This window comes from Oncorhynchus gorbuscha, unplaced genomic scaffold (assembly GCF_021184085.1).
Source record: "Oncorhynchus gorbuscha isolate QuinsamMale2020 ecotype Even-year unplaced genomic scaffold, OgorEven_v1.0 Un_scaffold_601, whole genome shotgun sequence".
In the NCBI taxonomy this organism is placed as follows: domain Eukaryota; kingdom Metazoa; phylum Chordata; class Actinopteri; order Salmoniformes; family Salmonidae; genus Oncorhynchus; species Oncorhynchus gorbuscha.
In genome coordinates this window covers 91,295-116,095 of record NW_025745438.1, presented here as the reverse complement: position 1 = coordinate 116,095, position 24,801 = coordinate 91,295, and the positions used below count along the sequence as shown (strand labels likewise).

Sequence of the window (24,801 nt, the reverse complement as noted above, 5' to 3'; positions counted from 1 at the left end):
GCTGACCTTATTTTCAGTGTTTATTCCAAAACTTCCATTTTTTTCCCAATGGCATGGCTGAATGAGCCAAAGGTAACTAATTTCTGAGTTTTAAGACTACAAGCTGAAGAGCTCATATAGCTCGACATTGACATGATTTGTTTACGTTGGCGAGGTACTTCCTGTATAAACACAAATTCCCTTCCTTGACTACTTCCTTCCAGCAGTGTGTATCAGGGACATTCCTAGATGTGAGAAGTGTGCAGGAGGACCTGAGAGAAAGGAATGTGTAGTATTGATGTAAAAAGTTGTGTGTATAAACTGTAGGGGTACACATGGTGCTGGAGATCAGATGTGTCCGGTGAGAGAAAGACAGGTTGAGGTTACCAGGATCACAGTAGTGCAGAAGGTGTTGTATGCTGAGGCAGTGAAGAGAGTAGTAGAGGAAGATGGGTCCAAGGTGAAGGATCCTGAGAGGATCCCTGTGATTAGGCGGAGGTCAATAGAGAATGATAGGAATAACATCAACTGTACCACAGGAATAGAATGTAAAACACAGTGGATAGATGTTGTGGTGGCTGCAGAGAACTTGGGTGTACAATATTTTACTGCAGAGTTACAAGGTGTTTTGAAGGATAATATCCTGTCCTCCCAGTCTGCTGGCCTGGTGTTGAATCAGAGGGCCAAAGTAGTGGAATAATGATGTTTTAATGGGTGTAGGGTTACTTTGTTTTTCACAAAGTGTAGTGAGTTATTACTACAGAATAGTAGTCTGATGCACAGCCAATACACTAAGTGGCAGCATGCACCAATAATAGTTTGCGGACCGCCATAACACTAACGAAGAAGAAGACCACTTCCTTCTCAACATCTCTGGATCTGGTCTGTAAAGCGGAAGAATTATAAATCAATCCAATTTTATTGGTCACATACTTGTGTTTAGCAGATGTTATAGCGGGTGTAGCGAAATGCTTGTAACACATTGACTACTTCGGAGGTTGCATTGCTGTAAATGCTGCATGGTTCGCAGCACGTATAGCTTGTAATTTGTCTGGTATTTTTGTACGCTACACTTACTGGGCCTCAGACAATTAAAACTACCTGGAATCTCGGAAGAGGACGTTGTTCCAACAGACTCTGGGTTAGAGGTAGACGACAACAGTATTTTGGGTGAATAGGGTGTTGGACGTTTTATTGACTTTAATAGATTACAATCTTATCGAGGGTCTTTCTGAAGTAAGATTACTTTAGTTTAATCGAGTTTTGATATTTAAAAGGACGTTTGATTGCTTTGGTCTAGCTGTGACAAACAAAGTAACTGTAGTGTAAACTAGCTACAGATTAACTCTCACGTTTTTATATTTGAAGAAACGCTGAAGAAAGAATAGCTTCCACGATGAATCGGGTAAGTTTGGTTTACTTTTATTAACAGTATGCCTACTGTGGTGTATAACATGTCGAGGCCTAGTTTTAACAATAGTTGATCTTCCATATATCTTCGCTCCATTTTAACAACTGGACAAAATAAACAATGGTGGTAATAAACATTTGGGATATTTTGTCCTTCAGCAAAGTAGCCTACTAGCCTAAAACACACAGATTGATTCAAGGCAATGCGCAACAAGCAGGTAAAGTCAGAACCATGGAGAAATAATGAGGGCAAGGCTACAACTTGCAGCACCGGGGTCACCGGGAAGCCAAGGCAGAAAAACAGCCATATTACAACCTATGTGTTGTGATAATTGCTTTGTTTGCTCTATAACAACCTGTTAGTTCATATGCCTTGACACAACCGAGACAAGAAGGTGGCTGAATAAATTCAAATACACCTTTTGTTCAATCATAAAACCGGAGAGGAACATCAGTCCAGTTGAGTTCACAAAACATGTTGGATGTGAAAACGGCTAGCTAGTTAGCGGGGTGCGGGCAAATAGCATTTAAATCGGTGAAGTCGCTCGCTTTGAGACCTTGAAGTAGTGGTTCCCCTTGCTCTGCTAGGGCCGCGGCTTTTGTGGAGCGGTGGGAACACAGACAACAGTCGTGGGTGACTGTTTGTGTGCAGAGGGTCCCTGGTTCGAGTCTGGGTATGCGTGAGGGGACGGACTAAAGCTATACTGTTACACATGTAACAACAAACAGTTACACGACCTACAGAATGGTCAAGCAAATGACATTTTCCAACGTTTTCAGAATACTAAACAACTATTGATTTAGAGTTACCGCAGGTCGAAAAGGAAACAGGCGCTGCCTCCAATATTCAAACACCATTTCAACTTCAACATCCTCTAATCTGCTATGCTTAGTCTACTACAGTGACAACTAAAATATACCAAAAACCAGGGGTGCAATTTTCACTGGGGATGGAGTGAACATGTCCCCACCACGTTCTGAAATTGACATTTTGTCCCCCCTGAGTTGTATCATTGTACTGTGATACTAAATGAGGAGACTGTGTGCTTTAGGATCATTATGTAATCATTATGTCCACCCACTTCTGAAACCAAAGATGCGCCCCTGCCAAAACACGATTTAGTCCGAACAACCTAAGCTTAATATGATGCATCTATTCATGTGCAAGTAGAAAAAAAACATGTTGACTCACCCAACTGGTGGAGAAATGCAAATGCCATCATCCTCTGTCAATAAGTACATGCTTTTAGTTTTTTTTCTGTCCTCTGTGACCTGGCTAAGGTGCTGGCACACTAGCCTTGTAAACCTCTATTCATGGGCAACGGTGCCCCAGCCAGCTAGTTAATAGCCCCTTTTCAAATGATTACTCTTTTTGAGAAGTAACTGAGATGCTCGTCTCACTACAATGTCCCCCTCCCCAAATGTTTATTTTATTGTTTTAGATTCCATTATATTCCTGTCGTGAGTGTTCTGTATTTTCTGCACCTACTTCGCTAAAAGTCTTGCAAATAAAACAGCACTATTGCTTCCATAAAGTGACCATTGGACTTAAAATGTTTGACAACATTTGTAGGTGCAACAGTTTATCAAATGTATAATGTATCACTTTCAAGTGCACATTTATTGTCCACTAAGAACCATTGACTACCTTTGTGTATTATTTCTGCAAAAGCCAACTTCGTTTCAGCCAAATCTCAGAGTTCTAACCTGGTCAGCATCTCTGTTGCTTGGCAACAATGGTGGCAGGGTGGAAACCTCTCCTCTGGAACAGGGTAGATGTTACTGTCTTTGCAAGGGGGGAGATGGTGGAGGCCATCTCTGTCACTCCCCTTAGTGATGTGGTCACCCTCTCCTGTTGGGCATGCAGGTCATTGGTCCACATATGAATGATGATATGGCTTAGGGAGCCAAGCTGGGCCACAGTAGCTCTGTCCGTTGTGGTGCACCATAACTTTGACAGAATTTTATTTTTGAAAAGTTGATTCTCTAATATAAGCTTGCCATTTGATTGATGGGAGTAATTACAAGCCATGAGATGGGGATGGAGGGGGTCAGCTGGGTTGGTGCATTGTTTGGTTGGATTGGTTTGTATGTTCTGATTCAGCTGTTGTCCTAGTCCAAGGTGTTTGTGGAACTCTTTGTAGAGTGGATAGTGGTGGCTGAGAAATACCTGCCTTGGCTCATGTAGCTCCTTCTACAGGTCCTGCATGTGGCCAGTGTTGACTGTACTGGACAGCTCCTCTCTAAGTCTGCAGGCTTCCATCCTGAGAGTCTGGTTGTCCTCCTCAACATTGTTCATTGCACACTGCTGCTCCCGGATCTCCTCCCTATGCTGACGCACCAGGCTGATCATCTCCTCTATAAGATGCTGTGGTGCAGGTGTCACGTGTGAGAGAGGCATGCTCAGGGCTGTGTCTGCTGCAGGTAATGGAGGGAGAGGGACACTGGGGACTACATACTGGGGCACAGAAGGAGTGGAGGCTGTTGTGGGTAGTGACAGTGGAGATGTTGTAGGTAGTGACAGTGGAGATGTTGTAAGTGCAGCAACAAAATGTTTTATTTAGTCGAAGTAGTAGACCCAATCAATCAGAAATATTTGGTCTCGCCTCCTGAGTGGGGCAGCGGTCTAAGGTACTGCATCGCAGTGCTAGAGGCATCGCTACAGAACCGGGTTCCATCCCTGGTGCGGCTGGCTTACGGGTGAAGCGAGCAGTGTGTCAAGAAGCAGCGCGGCTTGGCAGGGTTGTATTTCGGGAGGACACATGGCTCTCGACCTTCGCCTCTCCTGAGGCCGTACTGGAACTGCAGCGATGGGACAAGACTGTTAATTACCAATTGGAAATCATGAAATGGAGGGTAATAATTATAATTCTATGTACAATACTTCCTGTGGTCACCAGGACAGAGCTGGTCCGTCCCCCTCCACCCTGCCAGAGTCCCCGGGTTGCAACTCTCCCGGTAGCGCCTTACTGCTGGGTCTGAAGAGGGTGGCTTCATTGCTGATCGACTGCAGGAAAACACCAGGGCAGAGTGGATCTTCGAGAGGTGGACACGAGGAAAATGGAGATTTGATTTCATCAAGTAAGAACAATGTTCTATGTGGATTAGACTACATTCTGCTTCTGAAACTTCGGTTAATTGATAAACAATATACACTCCTTGCCAGTTTATTAGGTACACCCATCTTGTACCGGATCGGAGCTGCCTTTTTCTCCAGAACAGCCGTAATTCTTCGGGCCATTGATTCTACAAGGCGCCGGAATTTTTCCAGAGGGATGTTGATCCATGCTGACGCGATGGCATTACGCAGTTGCTGCAGATTGGACAGCGTCACATTCATGCTGCCAACAGCCCGTTCCATCTCATCCCAAAGTTACAACAATGTTCAGATTGGCTGTGGCGTTAAATCGTTGCTCAGTTGGTATCAAGGTACCTAACATGTGCCAGGAAGACATTCCCCACACCAGTACACCACCGCCAGGCTGAATGTGTCCTTGGGCTCATGCTTTGCACACCAAATCCAGACTGCCATCAGCATGACGCAACAAAAACCGGGATTTGTCGGACCAGGTAATGTTTTCCAGGGTAGCCTAGTGGTTAGAGTGTTGGACTAGTAACCGTAAGGTTGCAAGTTCAAACCCCCGAGCTGACAAAGTACAAATCTATCGTTCTGCCCCTGATCAGGCAGTTAACCCACTGTTCCCAGGCCATCATTGAAATAAGAATGAGTTCTTAACTGACTTGCCTGGTTAAATAAAGGTAAAATAAAAAAAGAAAATAAAAATAAATAAAATAAATAAAAAATAAATAAAAAATATAATAATTGTCCAGTGTTGATGGCGTGCCCTCTGCAGCCGTTTCTTATTTTTAGTTAATAGGAGTGTAACCCGGTGCGGTCCTCTGCTGTTATAGCCCACCCGTGACGAGGATCGACTAGTTATGCGTTCCGTGATGCCGTTCTGCACACCACTGTTGTACTGCGCTGTTATTTTTGTGGCCCGCCTGTCAGCTGGAACGATTCTTGCCATTTCTTCAACCTTCAACCTTTAACCTGTTTTCACCCACCGGACTGCTGACATTGTCTTTTGTTTGTCACTCGTTTCGCCTATTCTAACGTTTAATCAAACAGTAACTGAATGTCTCTACCTGTCTGCCTGCTTTTGGTAGCAAACCACAGCCATGTGACCCACTGTCTGACAGTGTACCTAATAAACTGGTCACTGAGTGTACTGTATTTATTGATGATAATTATTGGTTTATGGACACGTATTTCATAAACCTAGTTATTCAATGTCTTCGTTTCACAGGGGACACACCTAAACGTGGTTATCTCGGTGGGAGGGGCTTATCTGCTCACCTTCAACCACATGTTGCTGACGAGGCAGAGAAGTGTCTCTCCAGATCAGAACACTTCAAGAAACACCAGCAGAGATGTATAGGGAAGAAACCTCAACACTGCTGCTCTGATTGTGGGAAGAATTTCACTAGCCGGAGTTGCTTCATTATTCACCAGCGGATTCACACCGGCGAGAGACCGTATTTCTGCTCTCAGTGTGGGAAGAGGCACATCTCTGCAGGGCGTCTTAAAGAACACCAAAGAATCCATACAGGAGAGAAACCTTACAGATGCTCACAGTGTGGGAAGAGTTTTGCTCTATCTGGCACCTTAAAATCTCATCTGAGAATACATACAGGAGAGAAACCCTACTGCTGCTCTCAGTGTGGGAGGAGTTTTACTGTATCTACCGCCTTAAAATCTCACCTGAGAGTCCATACAGGAGAGAAACCGTACTGCTGCTTTCAGTGTGGGAAGGGTTTTGCTGTATCTAGTGCCTTAAAATCGCATTTGATAATTCATACTGGCGAGAGGCCTTACCCCTGCCTTTGTTGTGGGAAAAGCTTTGTTAGTGCAGGAAACCTAACTGTACACAAGCGGATACACACTGGAGAGAGGCCTTATAGCTGTGATCAGTGTGGGAAGAGCTTTGCTCTAGCTTCCGTTCTGACTTCACACCGGCACATACACACTGGAAAGAAACCTTATAGCTGTGAACAGTGTGGGAAGAGCTTTGCCGTAGCTTCCTCCCTGACGAGACACCAGCGAACACACACTGGAGAGAAACCTTATGTTTGTCTTTGTGGAAAGAGCTTTGCTCAGTTAGGGACAATGAAAAGTCACCAGAAAACAAAAACGTGCCGTATTTCATCTCCATCCTATACGGCACCTGTTCCAAATCCCTAAATAAACTATCAACAAAAAACTTCTAGTGAACAGGCATATCCCATCTCCCATTGTTAAACAGTTGACTTAGTTTGATCACCATGGTAACCTGGAGCATAACATGCAGCTCTGATCTAGCATCAGGTCTCCCCTGTGTCTGTAATTTCACACAATGGGATTTAAATGGATAAATGTTATCATAGAAGATGTCATAGTCAACCTGTGTGTGTGTGTGTGTGCTCATAAAACTAATCAATGATGCATTGGATAATCGGTCAAGGCAAGAACTATGCATATCGTCTTGTAACACCGGTTAATGTAATAACTTTTAGATGTGTAATGTAATATCTTGTACCCCAGAAATTGAACGTAAATCACAGAAAATAGATGCTGTGGTGGCAGTTGCAGAGACTTATTTGGCTATATGAGATTTGGCTTCAGAAGAGTTGCATGGTGTGTTGAAGGGTGGTGTCCCGTCCTCCCAGGCTGTAGGGGTGGTGCAGGAGCAGATCGGGTCAAAGTAGTGGAATGGGGTAGTGGGTTTTTAATGTGAAGGTGGCAGCTGCTGAGAAGTACCTGGTTGTACAATATTGTACTGCAGGAGAGTTAATAGATGTTTTGAGAAGGAAATATATATGAACTCAGCAAAAAATGAAACGTCCTCACACTGTCAACTGCGTTTATTTTCAGCAAACTTAACATGTGTAAATATTTGTATGAACGTAAGATAAACAGAGACATAAACTGAACAAGTTCCACAGACATGTGACTAACAGAAATGGAATAATGTGTCCCTGAACAAAGGGGGGGGGGTCAAAATCGAAATTTATAGTCCGTATCTGGTGTGGCCACCAGCTGCATTAAGTACTGCAGTGCATCTCCTCCTCATGGACTGCACCAGATTTGCCCGTTCTTGCTGTGAGATGTTACCCCACTCTTCCACCAAGGCACCTGCAAGTTCCCTGACATTTCTGTGGGGAATGGCCCTAGCCCTCACCCTCCGATCCAACAGCTCCCAGACGTGCTCAATGGGATTGAGATCCGGGCTCTTCGCTGGCCGTGGCAGAACACTGACATTCCAGTCTTGCAGGAAATCGCACACAGAACGAGCAATATGGCTGGTGGCGTTGTCATGCTGGAGGGTCATGTCAGGATGAGCCTGCAGGAAGGGTACCACATGATGGAGGAGGATGTCTTCCCTGTAACGCACAACGTTGAAATTGCCTGCAATGACAACAAGCTCAGTCTGATGATGCTGTAAGACAACGCCCCAGACCATGACGGACCCTCCACATCCAAATCGATCCCGCTCCAGAGTACAGGCCTCGGTGTAACGCTCATAACTTCTACGATAAACGCGTGAGACCAAACCGTGATTCGTCAGTGAACAGCACTTTTTGCCAGTCCTGTCTGGTCCAGCGATGGTGGGTTTGTGCCCGTAGGTGAAGTTGTTGCCGGTCATGTCTGGTGAGGACCTGCCTTACAACAGGCCTATAAGCCCTTAGTCCAGCCTCTCTCAGCCTATTGCGGACAGTCTGAGCACTGATGGAGGGATTGTGTGTTCCTGGTGTAACTCTGGCAGTTGTTGTTGCTATCCTGTACCTGTCCGGCAGGTGTGATGTTCAAATGTACCGATCCTGTACAGGTGTTACACGTGGTCTGCCGCTGCGAGGACGATCAACTGTCAGTCCTGTCTCCCTGTAGTCTTCGGTGTCTCACAGTACGGACATTGCAATTTATTGCCCTGGCCACATCTGCAGTCCTCATGCCTCCTTGCAGCATACCTAAGGCACGTTCATGCAGGTGAGCAAGGGACCCTGGACATCTTTCTTTTGGTGTTTTTTAGAGTCAGTAGAAAGGCCTCTCATTAGTGTCCTATGTTTTCATAACTGTGACCATAATTGCCCACCGTCTGTAAGCTGTAAATGTCTTAACGACCGCTCCACAGGTGCATGTTGATTAATTGTTTATGGTTCATTGAAAAAGCATGGAAACAGTGTTTAAACCCTTTACAGTGAAGATGTGTGAAGTTATTTGGGTTTTAAAAATTATCTTTGAAAGACAGGGTCCTGAATAAGGGCCGTTTTCATTTTTTGCTGAGTGTTGCAGTTGAAGTCAGAAGTTTACATACACCATAGCCAAATGCATTTAAACTCAGTTTTTCACAATTCCTGACATTTAATCATAGTAAAAATTCCCTGTCTTAGGTCAATAAGGATCACCACTTTATTTTAAGAATGTGAAATGTCAGAAAAATATTCCCAGTGGGTCATAAGTTTACATACTCTAAATTAGTATTTGGTAGCATTGCCTTTAAATTGTTTAACTTGGGTCAAATGTTTCGGGTAGCCTTCTACAAGCTTCCCACAATAAATTGGGTGAATTTTAGCCCATTCCTCCTGACAGAGCTGGTGTAACTGAGTCAGGTTTGTAGGCATCCATGCTCGCACACGCTTTTTCAGTTCTGCCCGCAAATTTTCTATGGGATTGAGGTCAGGGCTTTGTGATGGCCTCTAAAATACTTTGAATTTGTTGTCCTTAAGCCATTTTGCCACGACTTTGGAAGTATGCTCGGGGTCATTGTCCATTTGGAAGACCCATTTGCGACCAAGCTTTAACTTCCTGACTGATGTCTTGAAATGTTGCTTCAATATATCCACATAATTTTCCCATCCTCACGATGCCATCTATTTTGTGAAGTGCACCAGTACCTCGTGCAGCAAATCACCCCCACAACATGATGCTGCCACCCCCAAGCATAACAATGGTCATTATGGCCAAAGAGTTCTATTTTTGGTTCATCAGACCAGAGGACATTTCTCCAAAAAGTACAATCTTTGTCCACATGTGCAGTTGCAAACCATAGTCTGGCTTTTTTATGGCAGTTTTGGAGCAGTGGCTTCTTCCTTGCTGAGCGGCCTTTCAGGTTATGTCGATATAGGACTCATTTTACTGTGGATATAGATACTTTTGTACCTGTTTCCTCCAGCATCTTCACAAGGTCCTTTGCTGTTGTTCTGGGATTGATTTGCACTTTTCGCATCAAAGTACGTTAATCTCTAGGAGACAGAACGTGTCTCCTTCCTGAGTGGTAAGATGGCTGCGTGGTCCCATGGTGTTTATACTTGCATACTAATGTTTGTACAGGTGAACATGGTACCAGAATTTGAGGCTACAATATTATTTTCTGAGGTCTTGGCTGATTCCTTTTAATTTTCCCATGATGTTAAGCAAACAGGCACTGAGTTTGAAGGTAGGTCTTGAAATACATCCACAGGTACACCTCCAATTGACTCAAATCTCAATTAGCCTATCAGAAGCTTTTAAAGCCATGACATTATTTTCTGGAATTTTCCAAGCTGTTTAAAGGCACAGTGAACTTTTAGTGTATGTAAACTTCTGACCCACTGAAATTGTGATGCAGTGAATTATAAGTGAAATAATCTGTCTGTAAACAATTGTTGGAAAAATGACTTGTCATGCACAAAGTGGACGTCCTAACCGAGTTGCCGAAACTATAGTTTGTTCACAAGAAATTTGTGGAGTGGTTAAAAAACAAGTTTTATTGACTCCAACCTAAGTGTATGTAAGCTTCCGACTTCAACTATATATATATATATATTAGGTGTCGGTTTGGTTGGTGGTGAAATTGTCTTTCTTTTTTGTATTTAACATGTAACATGATTGAAACACCCACTACTGCAGAGTAGGTGGCAGCATGCACAACCATGCAAATGCCATGACACCGAAGAAGACCATTTCCGAATGCCTGACTTCTGTGGAGGAAGCATCGCCTTAAATACTGAATGGCGACCCGTCATTCAGGGCATGTGGGCAGAAAATAGATATATTTGTATAAAAATAGGCTGTTGTTTTGCCATTAATACATGTTTCATATCAGTTTGCAAACTATTTTTAAAAATGTATAAATAATTGAGTTAATAAAGCTGCATACAAACGTTTCTTTCTTTCTTAAGGCAGCTCCAAAATGCAGGTGTTTCAAGCCTAGCTCAATGCTTTCTGTGGTTGTGCGGCAGCCAGCGGAGAATACAGGACATTGTGGTTGGTAATGTTCTCTAGTTACGCTGTGTTGCACATCTTCTTTAACATTTTGTCATAATTAGCAATGAATTTGTATCCCCTCTTGTCGGCCTTCGACTGCATATTTTCTTCCAACCTAAAAACGTTGTGAAGCCAAGCCCATTTTCTGAATTTCATTATGCGCCCAAAAAGTACGGAAATGGTGTCCATTGCTTGTATACCTCATATTTTGGTGAATGTAGTACGACAACCCGGGACTTTTTGGCATACTAACTATGACTAATAAGCACACTGCAAACTCAATTTACCTCACAAATAGTATGGTTGGTATTAGAGGTCGACCGATTTAATTAGGGCCTATTTTCAAGTTTTCATAACAATCGGACACTGATTTTGCCAATTTCTTTGATTTTTTTTTACACCTTTATTTTATCTTTATTTAACTAGACAAGTCAGTTAAGAACACATTCTTATTTTCAATGATGGCCTAGGAACGGTGGGATAACTGCCTCGTTCAGGGGCAGAACGACAGATTGGCACCTTGTCAGCTCGGGGGATTCAATCTTGCAACCTTAGTTACCTAGTCCAACGCAATAACGACCTGCCTCTCATTGCACTCCACAAGGAGACTAACTGCCTGTTACGCGAATTCAGTAATCCAAGGCAAGTTGCTAGCAGCTCTTCATTGTGCGTCAGGCTTTGCGCTGTTTGACTTCAAGCCTGTCAACTCCCGACATGAGGCTGGTGTAACTGAAGTGAAATGGCTAGCTATTTAGCGCGCGCTAATAGCGCTTCAAACGTCACTCGCTCTGAGACTTGGAGTGGTTGTTTCCCTTGCTCTGCATGGGTAACGCTGCATCGAGTGTGGCTGTTGTCGTTGTGTTTCTGGTTCGAGCCCAGGGAGGAGCAATGAGAGGGACGGAAGCTATACTGTTACCCTGGCAATACTAAAGTGTCTATAAGAACATCCAATAGTCAAAGGTTAATGAAATACAAATGGTATAGAGGGAAATAGTCCTGTAATTCATATAATAACTACAACCTAAAACTTCTTACCTGGGAATATTGAAGACTCATGTTAAAAGGAACCACCAGCTTTCATATGTTCTGAGCAAGGAACTTAAACGTAAGCTTTCTTACATGGCACAGATTGCACTTTTACTTTCTTCTCCAAAACTTTGTTTTTGAATTATTTAAACCAAATTGAACATGTTTCATTATTTATGTCATCTCCCGTCTGGATTACTGCAACTCGCTGTTGGCTGGGCTCCCTGCCTGTGCCATTAAACCCCTACAACTCATCCAGAACGCCGCAGCCCGTCTGGTGTTCAACCTTCCCAAGTTCTCTCACGTCACCCCGCTCCTCCGCTCTCTCCACTGGCTTCCAGTTGAAGCTCGCATCCGCTACAAGACCATGGTGCTTGCCTACGGAGCTGTGAGGGGAACGGCACCTCAGTACCTCCAGGCTCTGATCAGGCCCTACACCCAAACAAGGGCACTGCGTTCATCCACCTCTGGCCTGCTCGCCTCCCTACCACTGAGGAAGTACAGTTCCCGCTCAGCCCAGTCAAAACTGTTCGCTGCTCTGGCCCCCCAATGGTGGAACAAACTCCCTCACGACGCCAGGACAGCGGAGTCAATCACCACCTTCCGGAGACACCTGAAACCCCACCTCTTTAAGGAATACCTAGGATAGGATAAAGTAATCCTTCTCACCCCCCCTCCCCTTAAAATATTTAGATGCACTATTGTAAAGTGGCTGTTCCACTGGATGTCATAAGGTGAATGCACCAATTTGTAAGTCGCTCTGGATAAGAGCGTCTGCTAAATGACTTAAATGTAAATGTATTTGAGGCTAAATTGATTTTATTGATGTATTATATTACGTTAAAATAAGTGTTCATTCAGTATTGTTGTAATTGTTATTATTACAAATAAATAAATACAAATAGTTATATTGACTGTTACTTTATATTGATTACTACTACGTTGTTCATTGTCAATTGAAATTACGGATTGCCTCATCTGCTCATCGTTCCCTTGTGTCATAGTTTGTACATCTCAATTGTCAGTAGAAACCACATTTGTTTAAGCAAGTCAGCCATATCAGCTATGTTTTTTTTAAAGGCAGTAAATGAGGCTGAATGAACTGTTAGGCTGCCAGACAAGGCGCTGTTAATATTAAGGGTAAGGATTCACTCCATGGTGCTAATACTTTGTGGGCAACGTTTGTCACTGTTACAGTGCAATTAATGTATTGTTTAGTGTTCTGTTGTTGCTTTGCTGACATGCATCCCCAAAAATGTTTGGGGTTTGCCCCACCAAGATTTACATGCTGAAATCGTCACGGGCTTTACTGGTTCACTGCATGGATAGCGTAGTGGTAATCAGTCTGTTATTTACGAGGCTACTCTTACTGGGCCTCAGCCAATAACAATATCTGGACTCTGGAAGAGAACGCTGTCAGAGAGGAAGCCCAACTCGAGCCACCTAGCCATGGTCTAATTTGAAAGACAATAGCAAGGGATTTCACTAATCTCAAATTCGGCCTGCCACTTTACAGCAAACCGAAGCCAGCCATAGACAGCAAGTTGTTTCTATAAATACCTTAGAATTGTTGTGATTTTAATTCGATTTTATTTGCAAATGTTAAAATAATACAACCACACGTGGACATAATGCAGTTGCAATCATTGAGGATGACACCAAAAATCTGATAAAATAATTAAAAATTCAAATAGATTAATGATATATTGATTATAGCAAAAACAACCTACAATTTTTGACATTAATTTAACATACTATATATTTGAGACAATACAAACAGTTATTTTCTAGCAATAAATTACACTCCCAAAACCGCTTCACCCACTTGAAGAGAGGTGTTGATGACTATATACAGTAGGTGGCGGCACCTTTTAAACACCACAGAAGAAGCTGAAAAGCATCAACAGGAAGTACTTTGTTACCATCCTCTAACTAGTTTTCAAACCAAATAAAGAGCCACAGGCTTTTGCTGGATCTTTTCGGATGTAAAATTAGTCTACATGAGACGTTTATTTGTCCCAATTTGAAATCGAGTTTTGATCATTAATTAGGTGTGATCTAGCTTTTATTTGTTGTGAACGCTACGACAAGGAAATTAACTGCAGTGTACACCATTTACTGTCTTGTTTGTTATTTGAAACGTTGAAGAACGAATACAGTAGCTTCCACGATGGATCGGGTAAGTTTGTTTGACTTGTATTAACAGTATGCCTACTGTGGTGTATAACATGTCTAGGTCTTCATCTTTGAACTTTTCAATAACCATGAGTTTGATTTGAACAGCAGGAGAAAAGAAACCACGGTGGTAATTTCAGCCAAGTAGCCTACTAGCTCATCGCACACAGATGGATGAAACAAGGCAATGCGAAACAAGCAGGTCAAGTCAGAACCAGGGAGAAATAATTAGGAATCGCCTAACACCAATTATGTATATAAACCCTGGATTGTTGATGCTTTATATTGACCATTGAGAGGCTTTGAAGCCACCAGTTACCCTCCTTTGAGGTATTTTCTGAACACCTTCTCACTTTTTCTCCAGTTTGACCACACACACCGTTTACACACATTTTTGGTGCCCAAATAATAAAAAAAGGACAGTTGAAAATAGGTGATTATTGTTGCTAGGCTACCAGTTAAGGTGCTGTTAGCTTGTGTTTTCCCGCGTCTTTATGCGGAAGTAAAACAACAATGATAGCTCGTGTCGAATAATGATATGGAGTTAATGTTAGTCAAATTACTGAGCATGTTCTCAACGCAAATATCTATCAGATTGTCCTTATTTAGCATATCAAGATCCTAATGTGGTCCACAGTCGGGCCTATCAAATCAAATTTTCTGTCACATGCGGGAATACAACGGTTGTAGACTTTACAGTGAAATGCTTAACGTTACTTACAATAAGGAGACCAGATTTCTGAAATGAAAACCGGGGACATTTCCAGTTCGGCGGTCAATATATCATTAAAATATTCAATGTTATTATCTGACATAAAAAAAGGGGGACACTTAAGGCTTCATGTATTTAGTCTAACAGGCACACTGTGATAGAGAAAACAACTATACTACAGACACACTACAGACGAGACTGAACTGTCCAATCTGAACAGCCATTCAGTGGTCCTGCTGGTCTGGGTAGAATAAGAGCATAAGTGAACATGAGCAAAATTGGGGGAAAAAACAGGCAATAGTATATGTGAAATACTTAACAACACAATAAAGAAATAAGACAATGACGTGATTGGTAACTACATAATATAGTTTATACCAACCTAATCTGTATATTTCTCAGAAGAATGTATCTTCTTAAAGCATTTCTCTGTCTTTGGCCTGCTTCTCCATGAACTCCTGGCAGGGAAGGTTGAAGTTTGTCTTCACAATAAGCACGGCCTTGATGGTAGGAACAGTGAACCTATTTCTTGCTGCTGTCCATATATCATTCATTACGTTTCTTGGGGAGAGCCATTGTACCTCCTCTGTCTGCTCTTATTACTCTTTTCCTTCCTCCAATCTTTCTCCTCTTTTCTTCACTCATCTTACTGCTCTTTCTTCCTTTCTCCTTTTTACATACATACATACACATACATACATACATACATACATACATACATACATACATACATACATACATACATACATACATACATACATACATACATACATACATACATACATACATACATACATACATACATACATAGCTTGCTTGTGATGGCATGTGTCAGGCTCTCCACATTGGATGTGTAGATGATGTGCATCTGGTGAAGCTTTTAGGTTAAATAAAGCCTCATGTTGTTTGCACATGCATGTGTCTCGATCTGCCGATGTTGGAAGCACAACCCAGTAGGAGGGGAAGTGTGCAGAACAGTGAGTATGATAGACGGAGGTTGGTTTGCTCATCTAGGAACTTCAAATGGAGGGTCTTCATTGAATCCACTATCTTTTCTGCATTTTCTTTTTTTTGTCACCTTTTTTCTTTTTTTCCTGTTGTGATCCTGCTGACATCGTCACATAAAAATAATCATCTCACCGTTGAGCTCAGCGTGGCAGCAATCCCCTTGTGCTTCTTCCTCTGGTACCTGTAGACATTTTAATTTACCAGTTGTATCCACAACCTCCTCTGCCAATCTCTGCAACCTGTACTTCAGGATTTTGCTGGTGACTATTCCTGCAATGACTTGTCTGTCACTCTCTCTCTTTGAATGTGTGTACTTGTTATGTACTTCCTCAGCTACTGCTGTATGAAACAGGGTTCTCCTTAGGGATGTGCCTGAGATTTGCCGAACCAACTTGTTGACTTTGGATCTTGGAGATGGGTGGTCCTTTTTCGATCGTTGGAGCCGCTTTCTGTATTTCTCTGCTCGCTGTTCGACTTTCCTCAACTGATCTTGTAGTTTCTGCAGCTCCCTGTTTAATTTAGCTTTGACAGCACTCCTTTTCTTCTCCCAAAGTCATGTTGCCTAAAAGAAACATGTAAATATATTGTTACTTAACCATTTCACCTGCAGCAAAATAGACAGCGCCAGCCGTTAACTGTAACCATATAGATACTTTCATTATTGATTTCACAGTAGCAACTTATTTGAGGGTCGTTACCCAGTAATTAATAGATATAAATGACTTACTAAGGATGGTTATTATAAAGTGTTACCCTTAATTATTACATATTATACCTGTCAAGTCAAAGTGATGCCTATTTCACTGTTCATTGTGCAGATAGTTCCTTTTCTTTACTTAAGCGTATGCAAGTACCTGTTTTCTTTGTTCACCTCTCAACACAGAATGGCCGCATGTGTTCACACTCCTTCAAATCGCTTGAAGAAAATATCCTTTCTATTTTATACAGCTAAGTTCAATTGTTTTCTTCATACTATAAAATAATGCCACGGAATTCTAAGCAAATCTTGCCTGCTAAATGAACTAGTGTAGCCAACAGCCATATGGCATAGCCATATCAGGGCTTAACATAAGTATTGTCATGACTGGCCTGTTCGGGTCAGGTTACTGTGGACCACAATCCTGCAGAGACATCTCTCACACCCCACCAGAGGGGGAGAGATCGAGAGGTATGGAGGTGGGGGGTTTCATGACACCTCACGCCCATTGTAAATCGTAAATATATCCTTATGATCTGTGCTTACACTAATGTAACAATACATGTATGTTTTGGTCGATCAAGTTCATATTTATATCCAAAAACCTCAGTTTACATTTGGCTTTGCCTCCAAAGCATCCTGTGAATTTGCACAGAGCCACATCAATTTGCAGAAATTCTCATAATAAACTTTGATAAAAGATACAAGTATTATGCACAGAATTATAGATATACTTCTCCTTAATGCAACCGCTTTGTCAGATTTCAAAAAAGCTTTACGGAAAAAGTAAACCATGCAATTATCACAGTATGGCGCTCAGAGACCAAAACAAGCCAAACAGATACCCGCCATGTTGTGTAGTCAAGAGAAGTCAGAAATAGCATTATAAATATTCACTTACCTTTGATGGTCTTCATCAGAATGCACTCCCAGGAATCCCAGTTCCACAAATGTTCGATAAAGTCCATTTATGTCCAAATACCTCCTTGTTGTTCGCGCCTTGAGTTCACAAATCCATGACGCGCGATCACTAGGTCCAGACAAAGTCAAAAATGTCCGTTACAGTCCGTAGAAACATGTCAAACGATGTATAGAATCAATCTTTAGGATGTTTTTAACATACATTTTCAATAATGTTCCAACTAGAAAACTCCTTTGTCTTTAGAATTGCATTGGAAGCAGGTCGCTCTCACGTGAGTGAGCGTGATCAGCTCATGCCACTCTGGCAGACACCTGACTCAATCAGCTCTTATTCTCCCCCACTTCACAGTAGAAGCCTCAAACAAGGTTCTAAAGACTGTTGACATCTAGTGGAAGCCTTAGGAAGTGCAATATTACCCCATAGACACTGTATATTCAATAGGCAATGAGTTGAAAAACTACAAACCTCAGATTTCCCACTTCCTGGTTGGATTTTTCTCAGGTTTTCGCCTACCATATGAGTTCTGTTATACTCACAGACATCATTCAAACAGTTTTATAAACTTCAGTGTTTTCTGTCCAACATTACTAATATTATGCATATATTAGCATCTGGGCCTGAGTAGCAGGACGTTTACACTGGGAACGCTTTTCATCCGAACGTGAAAATGCTGCCCCCTCACCCAAACAGATTAATCAGCATCACGTCTGGCACGGTAGCGCCTCTGCTTTTCAGCAGCGCTCAATGGTGTGCCAGAACTCTGTTGAATGATGTGGCAAATCGCGGTTCTAGTGTTGCACCCTTGGCCCTCATGCTTGCTCTACTTCTGCCTAGATAATATGTTAAGGAATCCCTAATTGTCTTTCCTTCCTCCCTAACTGTGCACTTGTTCACTTTCCTTCACTGATTTGAAAGGAAATGGCTGTTATAAAACATATGGTGGATTCTCCCACTATCACATGACTCCACCAATCCAATGACGTTTTTTTCTCTCTTTGGTGGAATTTTCACAAGGATGTGGTCCATTTTCACAACTCTAAGCACAAATCTGTTTAAAAATTCTTAGGCCATTTTCAATAAATTACTTTTGAAAAGATTTTCCTGTCATTTGTAAACTATACATTTATCTATAATTTAATGAAACTGCTAAAAACTGAACCACGAAACCAAAATTGGATAGTATCGAGTTTACGTACAGTTTGAAAAAAAAACGGTATAAATTGACATCAATTTAATTTAGGTTGGAAGTTAAAACCAAATAATTCATGGATTTGACTGTAAATACGACACCACTCTTCTTCAGCCAGTGGACTTCTATACAGTAGGGCAAAGTGAGTCACTGTGCTACCATTAGAAATTATGGTGTGGTGTACAATGCACTGCTAAAATACTTGGGTGATTTGAAAAAATATGTACGTTTATGGAAAGTAGTGAACGATTGCACACTTCAGGAGAAATGGGGTATTATAAGGATGCAGCATCAATCAGAGATTTAGACTGAAGTCATCACATTTTTGTACAATACTTTCTGTGTTCATCAGGACAGAGCTAGTCCGGCCCCCTCCAACCTGCCAGAGTCCCCTGGTCACAACTCTCCTGGTAGCTCCTTACTGCTGGGTCTGAAGAGGGTGTCTGTGAGGCTGGTCGACTGCAGGAAAACACCAGGGCAGAGTGGAACTGTGAGAGAAGGACACGAGGATGGAGATCTGATTTCATCAAGTAAGAACAATGGGGTGTGTGGATGAGACCACAATCTGCTTCTGCAACTTCTGTTAATTCATTGATAAACAATATATACTAATTGGCCAGTTTATTAGGTACACCAATCTAGTACCGGATCGGGCCAGCCTTTGCCTCCAAAACAGCCTGAATTCAATTCAATTCAAGGGCTTTATTGGCATGGGAAACATGTGTTAACATTGACAAAGCAAGTGAGGTAGACAACATACAAAGTGAATATATAAAGTGAAAAACAACAAAAATTAACAGTAAACATTACACATACAGAAGTTTAAAAACAGTGAATTCTCCGGAGTGTGGATTCTACAAGGTGTCGGAAACGTACCACAGGGATGTTGGTTCATGCTGACGCAATGGCAACACGCAGTTGCTGCAGACGGCTGCTCATTCATGCTGCCAACAGCCCGTTCCATCTCATCCCAAAGATACTCTAATGCACATATGTCAGAGTCAAGGCCCGCGGGCCACATCCGGCCCGCGAGAAGGTTTTTTACGGCCCCTGGGATGATCTTGATTTATTATTAGAACCGGCCCGCAGACCGCAGCAAGCCGGCAGCCCGCAGATCTTTTACACGCACCAATACTACATTTCCCACAATGCAACGGTGACGCACCGAGCTGTAGGCTGCTTCATTTCAATATTTATTGGCACAGCAGTTGTCAGCATCACAGTAAAATTAACTTTCAGATACCCATCAAAAATGGCAAAACGGAAGGTGGACACTGAGAACCGGGGGTTTCAAACAAGGTGGGAGTCGGAGTATTTGTTCACGGAGGTAGCTGGAAAACCTGTGTGTCTTCTGTGTGGAGAAAGTGTGGCGGTACTGAAAGAGTATAATCTGAGACGACATTATGAAACGAAACACGCGGACAAAAACAAGAATATGGACATGGAACAAAGGCTACAAAAGGCAGAGGAATTAAAACGAGGCCTCAAATCTCGACAGGCTCTGTTCAAAAAAGCCAAATCACAAGGCCAGGCTGCTGTCAAGGCCAGTTTTATTTTGGCAGAAGAGATCGCTAAATCAGCCCGGCCATTTACGGAGGGGATTTCATCAAAAACTGCATGATTAAAGTTTGTGACGAAGTTTGCCCAGAAAAAAGGCAACTCTTTTTAAATGTGAGTCTGAGCAGAAACACCATTGCCGAGAGAGTAGACCAGTTGTCCATCAATCTAAAAGAGCAGCTTGTGAAAAAGGGAAAAGATTTCATTGCATATTCCTTGGCTGTGGATGAGAGCACCGACATTTCTGACATTGCCCAGTTGTCAATTTTCATCCGCGGAGTGGACTCCAGCCTAAGCGTGACAGAGGAGTTTTTGGCTTTACGTCCTATGCATGGCACAACTACGGGGCATGATTTGTATGAAGAGGTGTCAAGATGTGTAAATGAGATGGAGCTGCCTTGGGAAAAACTCGTGGGTTTGACAACCGACGGAGCACCTGCGATGTGTGGACACAGGAGCGGACTGGTGGGGAAGATACGGGAAAAGATGCAAGAGGAAAACGCGACAGGTGAGCTGACAGCTTATCATTGTATCATACACCAGGAAGCGTTGTGCGGTAAAGCCTTGAAAATGGAGCATGTAATGAGCATCATCACGCGCACAGTTAACTTTATCAGAGCCAAAGGTTTGAATCACCGCCAGTTCAAGGCATTTCTGACGGAGTTAGAAACGGAGCATGGTGATTTGCCTTATCACACAGAGGTGCGATGGCTAAGCCAGGGAAAGGTGCTTCAAAGATGTTTCGAGCTTCGTGAGGAGATTTGTCTGTTCTTGGACAGCAAAGGGAAAGACACAACACAACTCCGAGACTAAATGTTTCTGTGTGAAATGGCTTTTCTGTGTGACATTACGAGTCATCTGAATGCAATGAACTTGCAGCTGCAGGGTCGGGATCGTGTCATCTCTGATATGTACAGTACAGTGAAGGCATTTAAAACCAAACGGACTCTGTGGGAGATGCAGATGCGGAAAGAAAATTTGAGCCACTTTCCCAGCTGCCAGACCATGAAAGAGAAGCTCTCTACCAGTGCGTTCCCGAGCGCACAGTTGGCTGATAAAATAGGTATGCTTGCCGCTGACTTTCGACGCCGATTTGCTGACTTTGAAGCACAAAAAAGCAGGTTGGAACTGCTCGGTAACCCATTTGCTGTTGACGTGGAAAGCTCACCACCAAACCTCCAAATGGAGTTGATTGACCTCCAATGCAATGATGCACTGAGGGCAAAATATGCGGCAGTGGGTGCTGCGGAGTTCGCCCGTTTCCTCCCCGACACAATGCCCCAGCTGCGCATCCAGGCTGCTCAAACGTTGTCTATGTTTGGCAGCACATACCTGTGTGAACAACTGTTTTCTTTGATGAACTTGAACAAAACATCACACAGAAGTCGACTTACTGCTGAACACCTCCACTCAATTCTGAGGATTTCCTCAGCTCAGAGCCTTACCCCGAACATTGATGAACTTGTGGAAAAGATGGGACACCACCAAGTATCACCCTCAACCTCAAACAAGTGAACATTACTGTGCAATCACATATTTAGAGTTTTTACTCAGTTCAAGTTTAAAAGTTAAAGTTTAATATTTGTTTTCACTGTATGTTACTTCTCCTTAAACAAAGTGTTGTTTTTGATTAATAGATTTTTGCACTTTATTTTATTGTATTTCAATCCAATTATATTTTAAAAATATTTCAGTTGAGTGGATGATAGAAAATTGCTATTGTTTTTTTCTTTGAAGTAAATTTAGCCCACTTTTGCTAAAATAGAAAATATAGGCTACTGATGGTGCCTTGAATACCGGTTTCTTTCATTTAATGTTCATGTTATGGGGATTTTTATATAAAGGAAATTTGTCTTTTGTGTCTGTTGAAAATTAAAGATTACTGACAGAGCCATAAGAAAATATTGCTTTATTTATCTGATCATATTGGAATATATTTGTTAGGTTTTCAGTAGGTTCAATTAGGTTCACTAGACTATATGCGTCATTTAAAAAATTTTCAATGAACATTCGAACAGTCCGGCCCTCGGCTTGTAGCTAAATTTTTTATTTGGCCCTCCGTCCATTTGACTTTGACACCCCTGCTCTAATGGGTTTGGTCAGCAACAATGTTCAGAAACACTATGCAGTTATTTGTCTGTTTGTGGCCCGCCTGTCAGCTTGCACGATTCTTGCCATTCTCCTGCGACCTCTTTGGTCAATGAGCTGTTTTCACCAACAGGACTGCTGCTGACTGGATATTTGCTTTTTTGATGCACCATTCTTGGTAAACTCTGGACACTGTCGTGTGTGAAAAGTCCAGGAGGGCGGCTGTTTCTGAGATTCTGGATCCGGCGTGCCTGGCACCGGCGATCATACCTCGCTTAGTCGCTTAGGTCACTTGTTTTTCCCATTCTGATGTTCAATCAAACAGGAACTTAATGCCTCTGCCTGTCTGTCTGCTTTATATAGCAAGCCATAGCCACGTTACTCACTGTCTGTAGGAGTGACCTATTTTCATGAACTGGGGAGTGTACCTAATAAACTGTCCACTGAGTGTATAATGATATATTGTTGATGTTTGTTTATGGACCTATATTTCCAAAACCGAGTTATTCAATGTCTGTTTCACAGGGGACTCTCCTAACCGTCGCTCTCTCAGTGGGAGGGACTTATCATCTGGGGAGCTTCAACAACAACATGTTGCTGACGAGGCAGAGAAGAGTCTCTCCCAATCAGAACACCTCAAACACCAGCACAGACGTACAGGGAAGAAATCTCACCACAGCTGCTCTGACTGTGGGAAGAGTTTCACTACACGGAGGTCCTTCATAATTCACCTGCGTATTCACACCGGAGAGAAGCCTTATCACTGTTATCAGTGTGGAAAGAGCTTCAATCAGTCAGGCAACCTGACAACACACCAGGCAACACACACTGGAGAGAAGCCTTATAGCTGTGATCAGTGTGGGAAGAGCTTTGCTCGGTCTGGACAGCTGACTACACACCTGGTAATACACACTGGAGAGAAGCCTTATAGCTGTGTTCAGTGTGGAAAGAGCTTTAATCAGGCAGGCAATCTGACAGCACACCAGCTAACACATACTGGAGAGAAGCCTTACAGCTGTGATCAGTGTGGGAAGAGCTTCAATCACTCAGGCAACCTGACAGCACACCAGGTAACACACACTGGAGAGAAGCCTTATAGCTGTGATCAGTGTGGGAAGAGGTTTGCTTACACTTCCAACCTAACTAGACACCAGGTGACACACACAGAAGAGAAGCCTTACAGCTGTGATCAATGTGGGAAGAGTTTTGCTCAAGCTTCCAACCTAACTAGACACCAGGTAACACACACCGAAGAAAAGCCTTATAGCTGTGATCAATGTGGGAAGGGGTTTGCTACATATTACACATTCAAATATCATCTGAGAATTCATACAGGGGAGAAACCTTACCCCTGCCTTGATTGTGGGAAAAACTTTGCGAGTGCAGGATCCCTAACCATACACCAGAGTGTACACACAGGAGAGAAGCCTTATAGCTGTCATCAGTGTGGAAAGAGCTTTGCTGTAGCTAACAACCTGATTATACACCAGCGAACACACACTGGAGAGAAGCCTTATAGCTGTAATCTGTGTGGAAAGAGCTTTGCTGTGGTTTCCACCTTGAATAAACACCAGCGCATACACACTGGAGAGAAGCCTTATAGCTGTGATCAGTGTGGGAAGAGCTTTGCTCTATCAGATAAACTAACTATACACCAGCGAACACACACAGGAGAGAAGCCTTATAGCTGTGATCAGTGTGGAAGAGCTTTGCTCGAGCTTCCACCCTGAATTCACACCAGCGAACACACACTGGAGAGAAGCCTTATAGCTGTGATCAGTGTGGAAAGAGCTTTGCTGAGTCAGGGACCCTGAATTCACACCAGCGAACACACACTAGAGAGAAACCCTATGTCTGTCTATGTGGAAAGAGTTTTTCTCTTTTAGGGCAAATAAAAAAACACCAGAAATCAAAAACGTGCCATATTTCATCTCCATCCTATACCCGACAGTGGTTATAGATCCCTAAATTAAAGGCTCTATAGAAAACATATCCATCTCCCATTCTTAAACAGTTCACTTAGTCTGATCACCATGGTAACCTCTGGAGCATAATATGCAGGTCTGATCAAGCATCAGGTCTCCCCCTGTGTCTATGTAATATCACACATTTGGATCTAAATGGATAAATGTTATCATAGAAAATATAATATTGTGTGGGGGGGGGGGGTGTTGATAATTGTATCGTCTTTCATATACACATGATACTATTATTAAATCTCATTATGTATAATGTTTCAACAATAGGTGTATATTCATGTATTCAATTAATCAATAAATTCAATCCAATATCTTATAAACAAGATATCACTTTAATGTTATAGTTTTCTTGTGTGAGCAAGATGGTGCCAACAGAAAGGGTCGCCTCGCTTCTAGTCCAGCCGGGAAGAACTATTGGATATCAGAGTGACGTCAACTTACCAACAATTTGACCAGGAATACAACTTTCCCGATGCAGATCCTTTGTTCGCACCACCACCCAGGGCATTCGATCTGATTCCAGAGGTTGACCCAAAACAACGTCGCCGCAGAAGTGGTAGACGGAGCGGCCTTCTGGTCAGAATTCGGAGGCGTGCACACCACCCACAGCTTCCGAGTATATTACTCACTAAAGTCCAGTCTCTAGATAACAAGGTAGAAGAAATTAGGGCAAGGATTGCTTTCCAGAGAGACATCGGGGACTGTAACATACTCGGTTTCACGGAAACATGGCTCAGGATATGTTGTCGGAGTCCGTACAGCCACCGGGATTCTTT

General features: G+C 42.6%; 1 protein-coding gene across 2 annotated transcripts; it reads left to right on the top strand.

Annotated features, from left to right (window-relative positions):
* The first annotated feature begins 839 nt into the window (after positions 1-839).
* LOC124019020 (gastrula zinc finger protein XlCGF57.1-like) lies at positions 840-23,911 on the top strand. Of its 2 annotated transcripts, XM_046334370.1 has the most exons (4): positions 840-1,127; positions 1,348-1,384; positions 4,290-4,470; positions 5,697-7,370. In XM_046334370.1, exons 2-4 carry the CDS (start codon positions 1,376-1,378, stop codon positions 6,629-6,631), a joined length of 1,125 nt encoding a protein of 374 aa, XP_046190326.1. In that variant the 5' UTR covers positions 840-1,127; positions 1,348-1,375; the 3' UTR covers positions 6,632-7,370. The 2 variants fall into 2 exon arrangements, with proteins under 2 accessions (XP_046190326.1, XP_046190325.1); XM_046334369.1 differs by lacking the exons at positions 4,290-4,470; positions 5,697-7,370 and adding exons at positions 18,754-18,931; positions 22,572-23,911 and having other exon boundaries at positions 846-1,384.
* Positions 23,912-24,801: the final 890 nt, after the last annotated feature.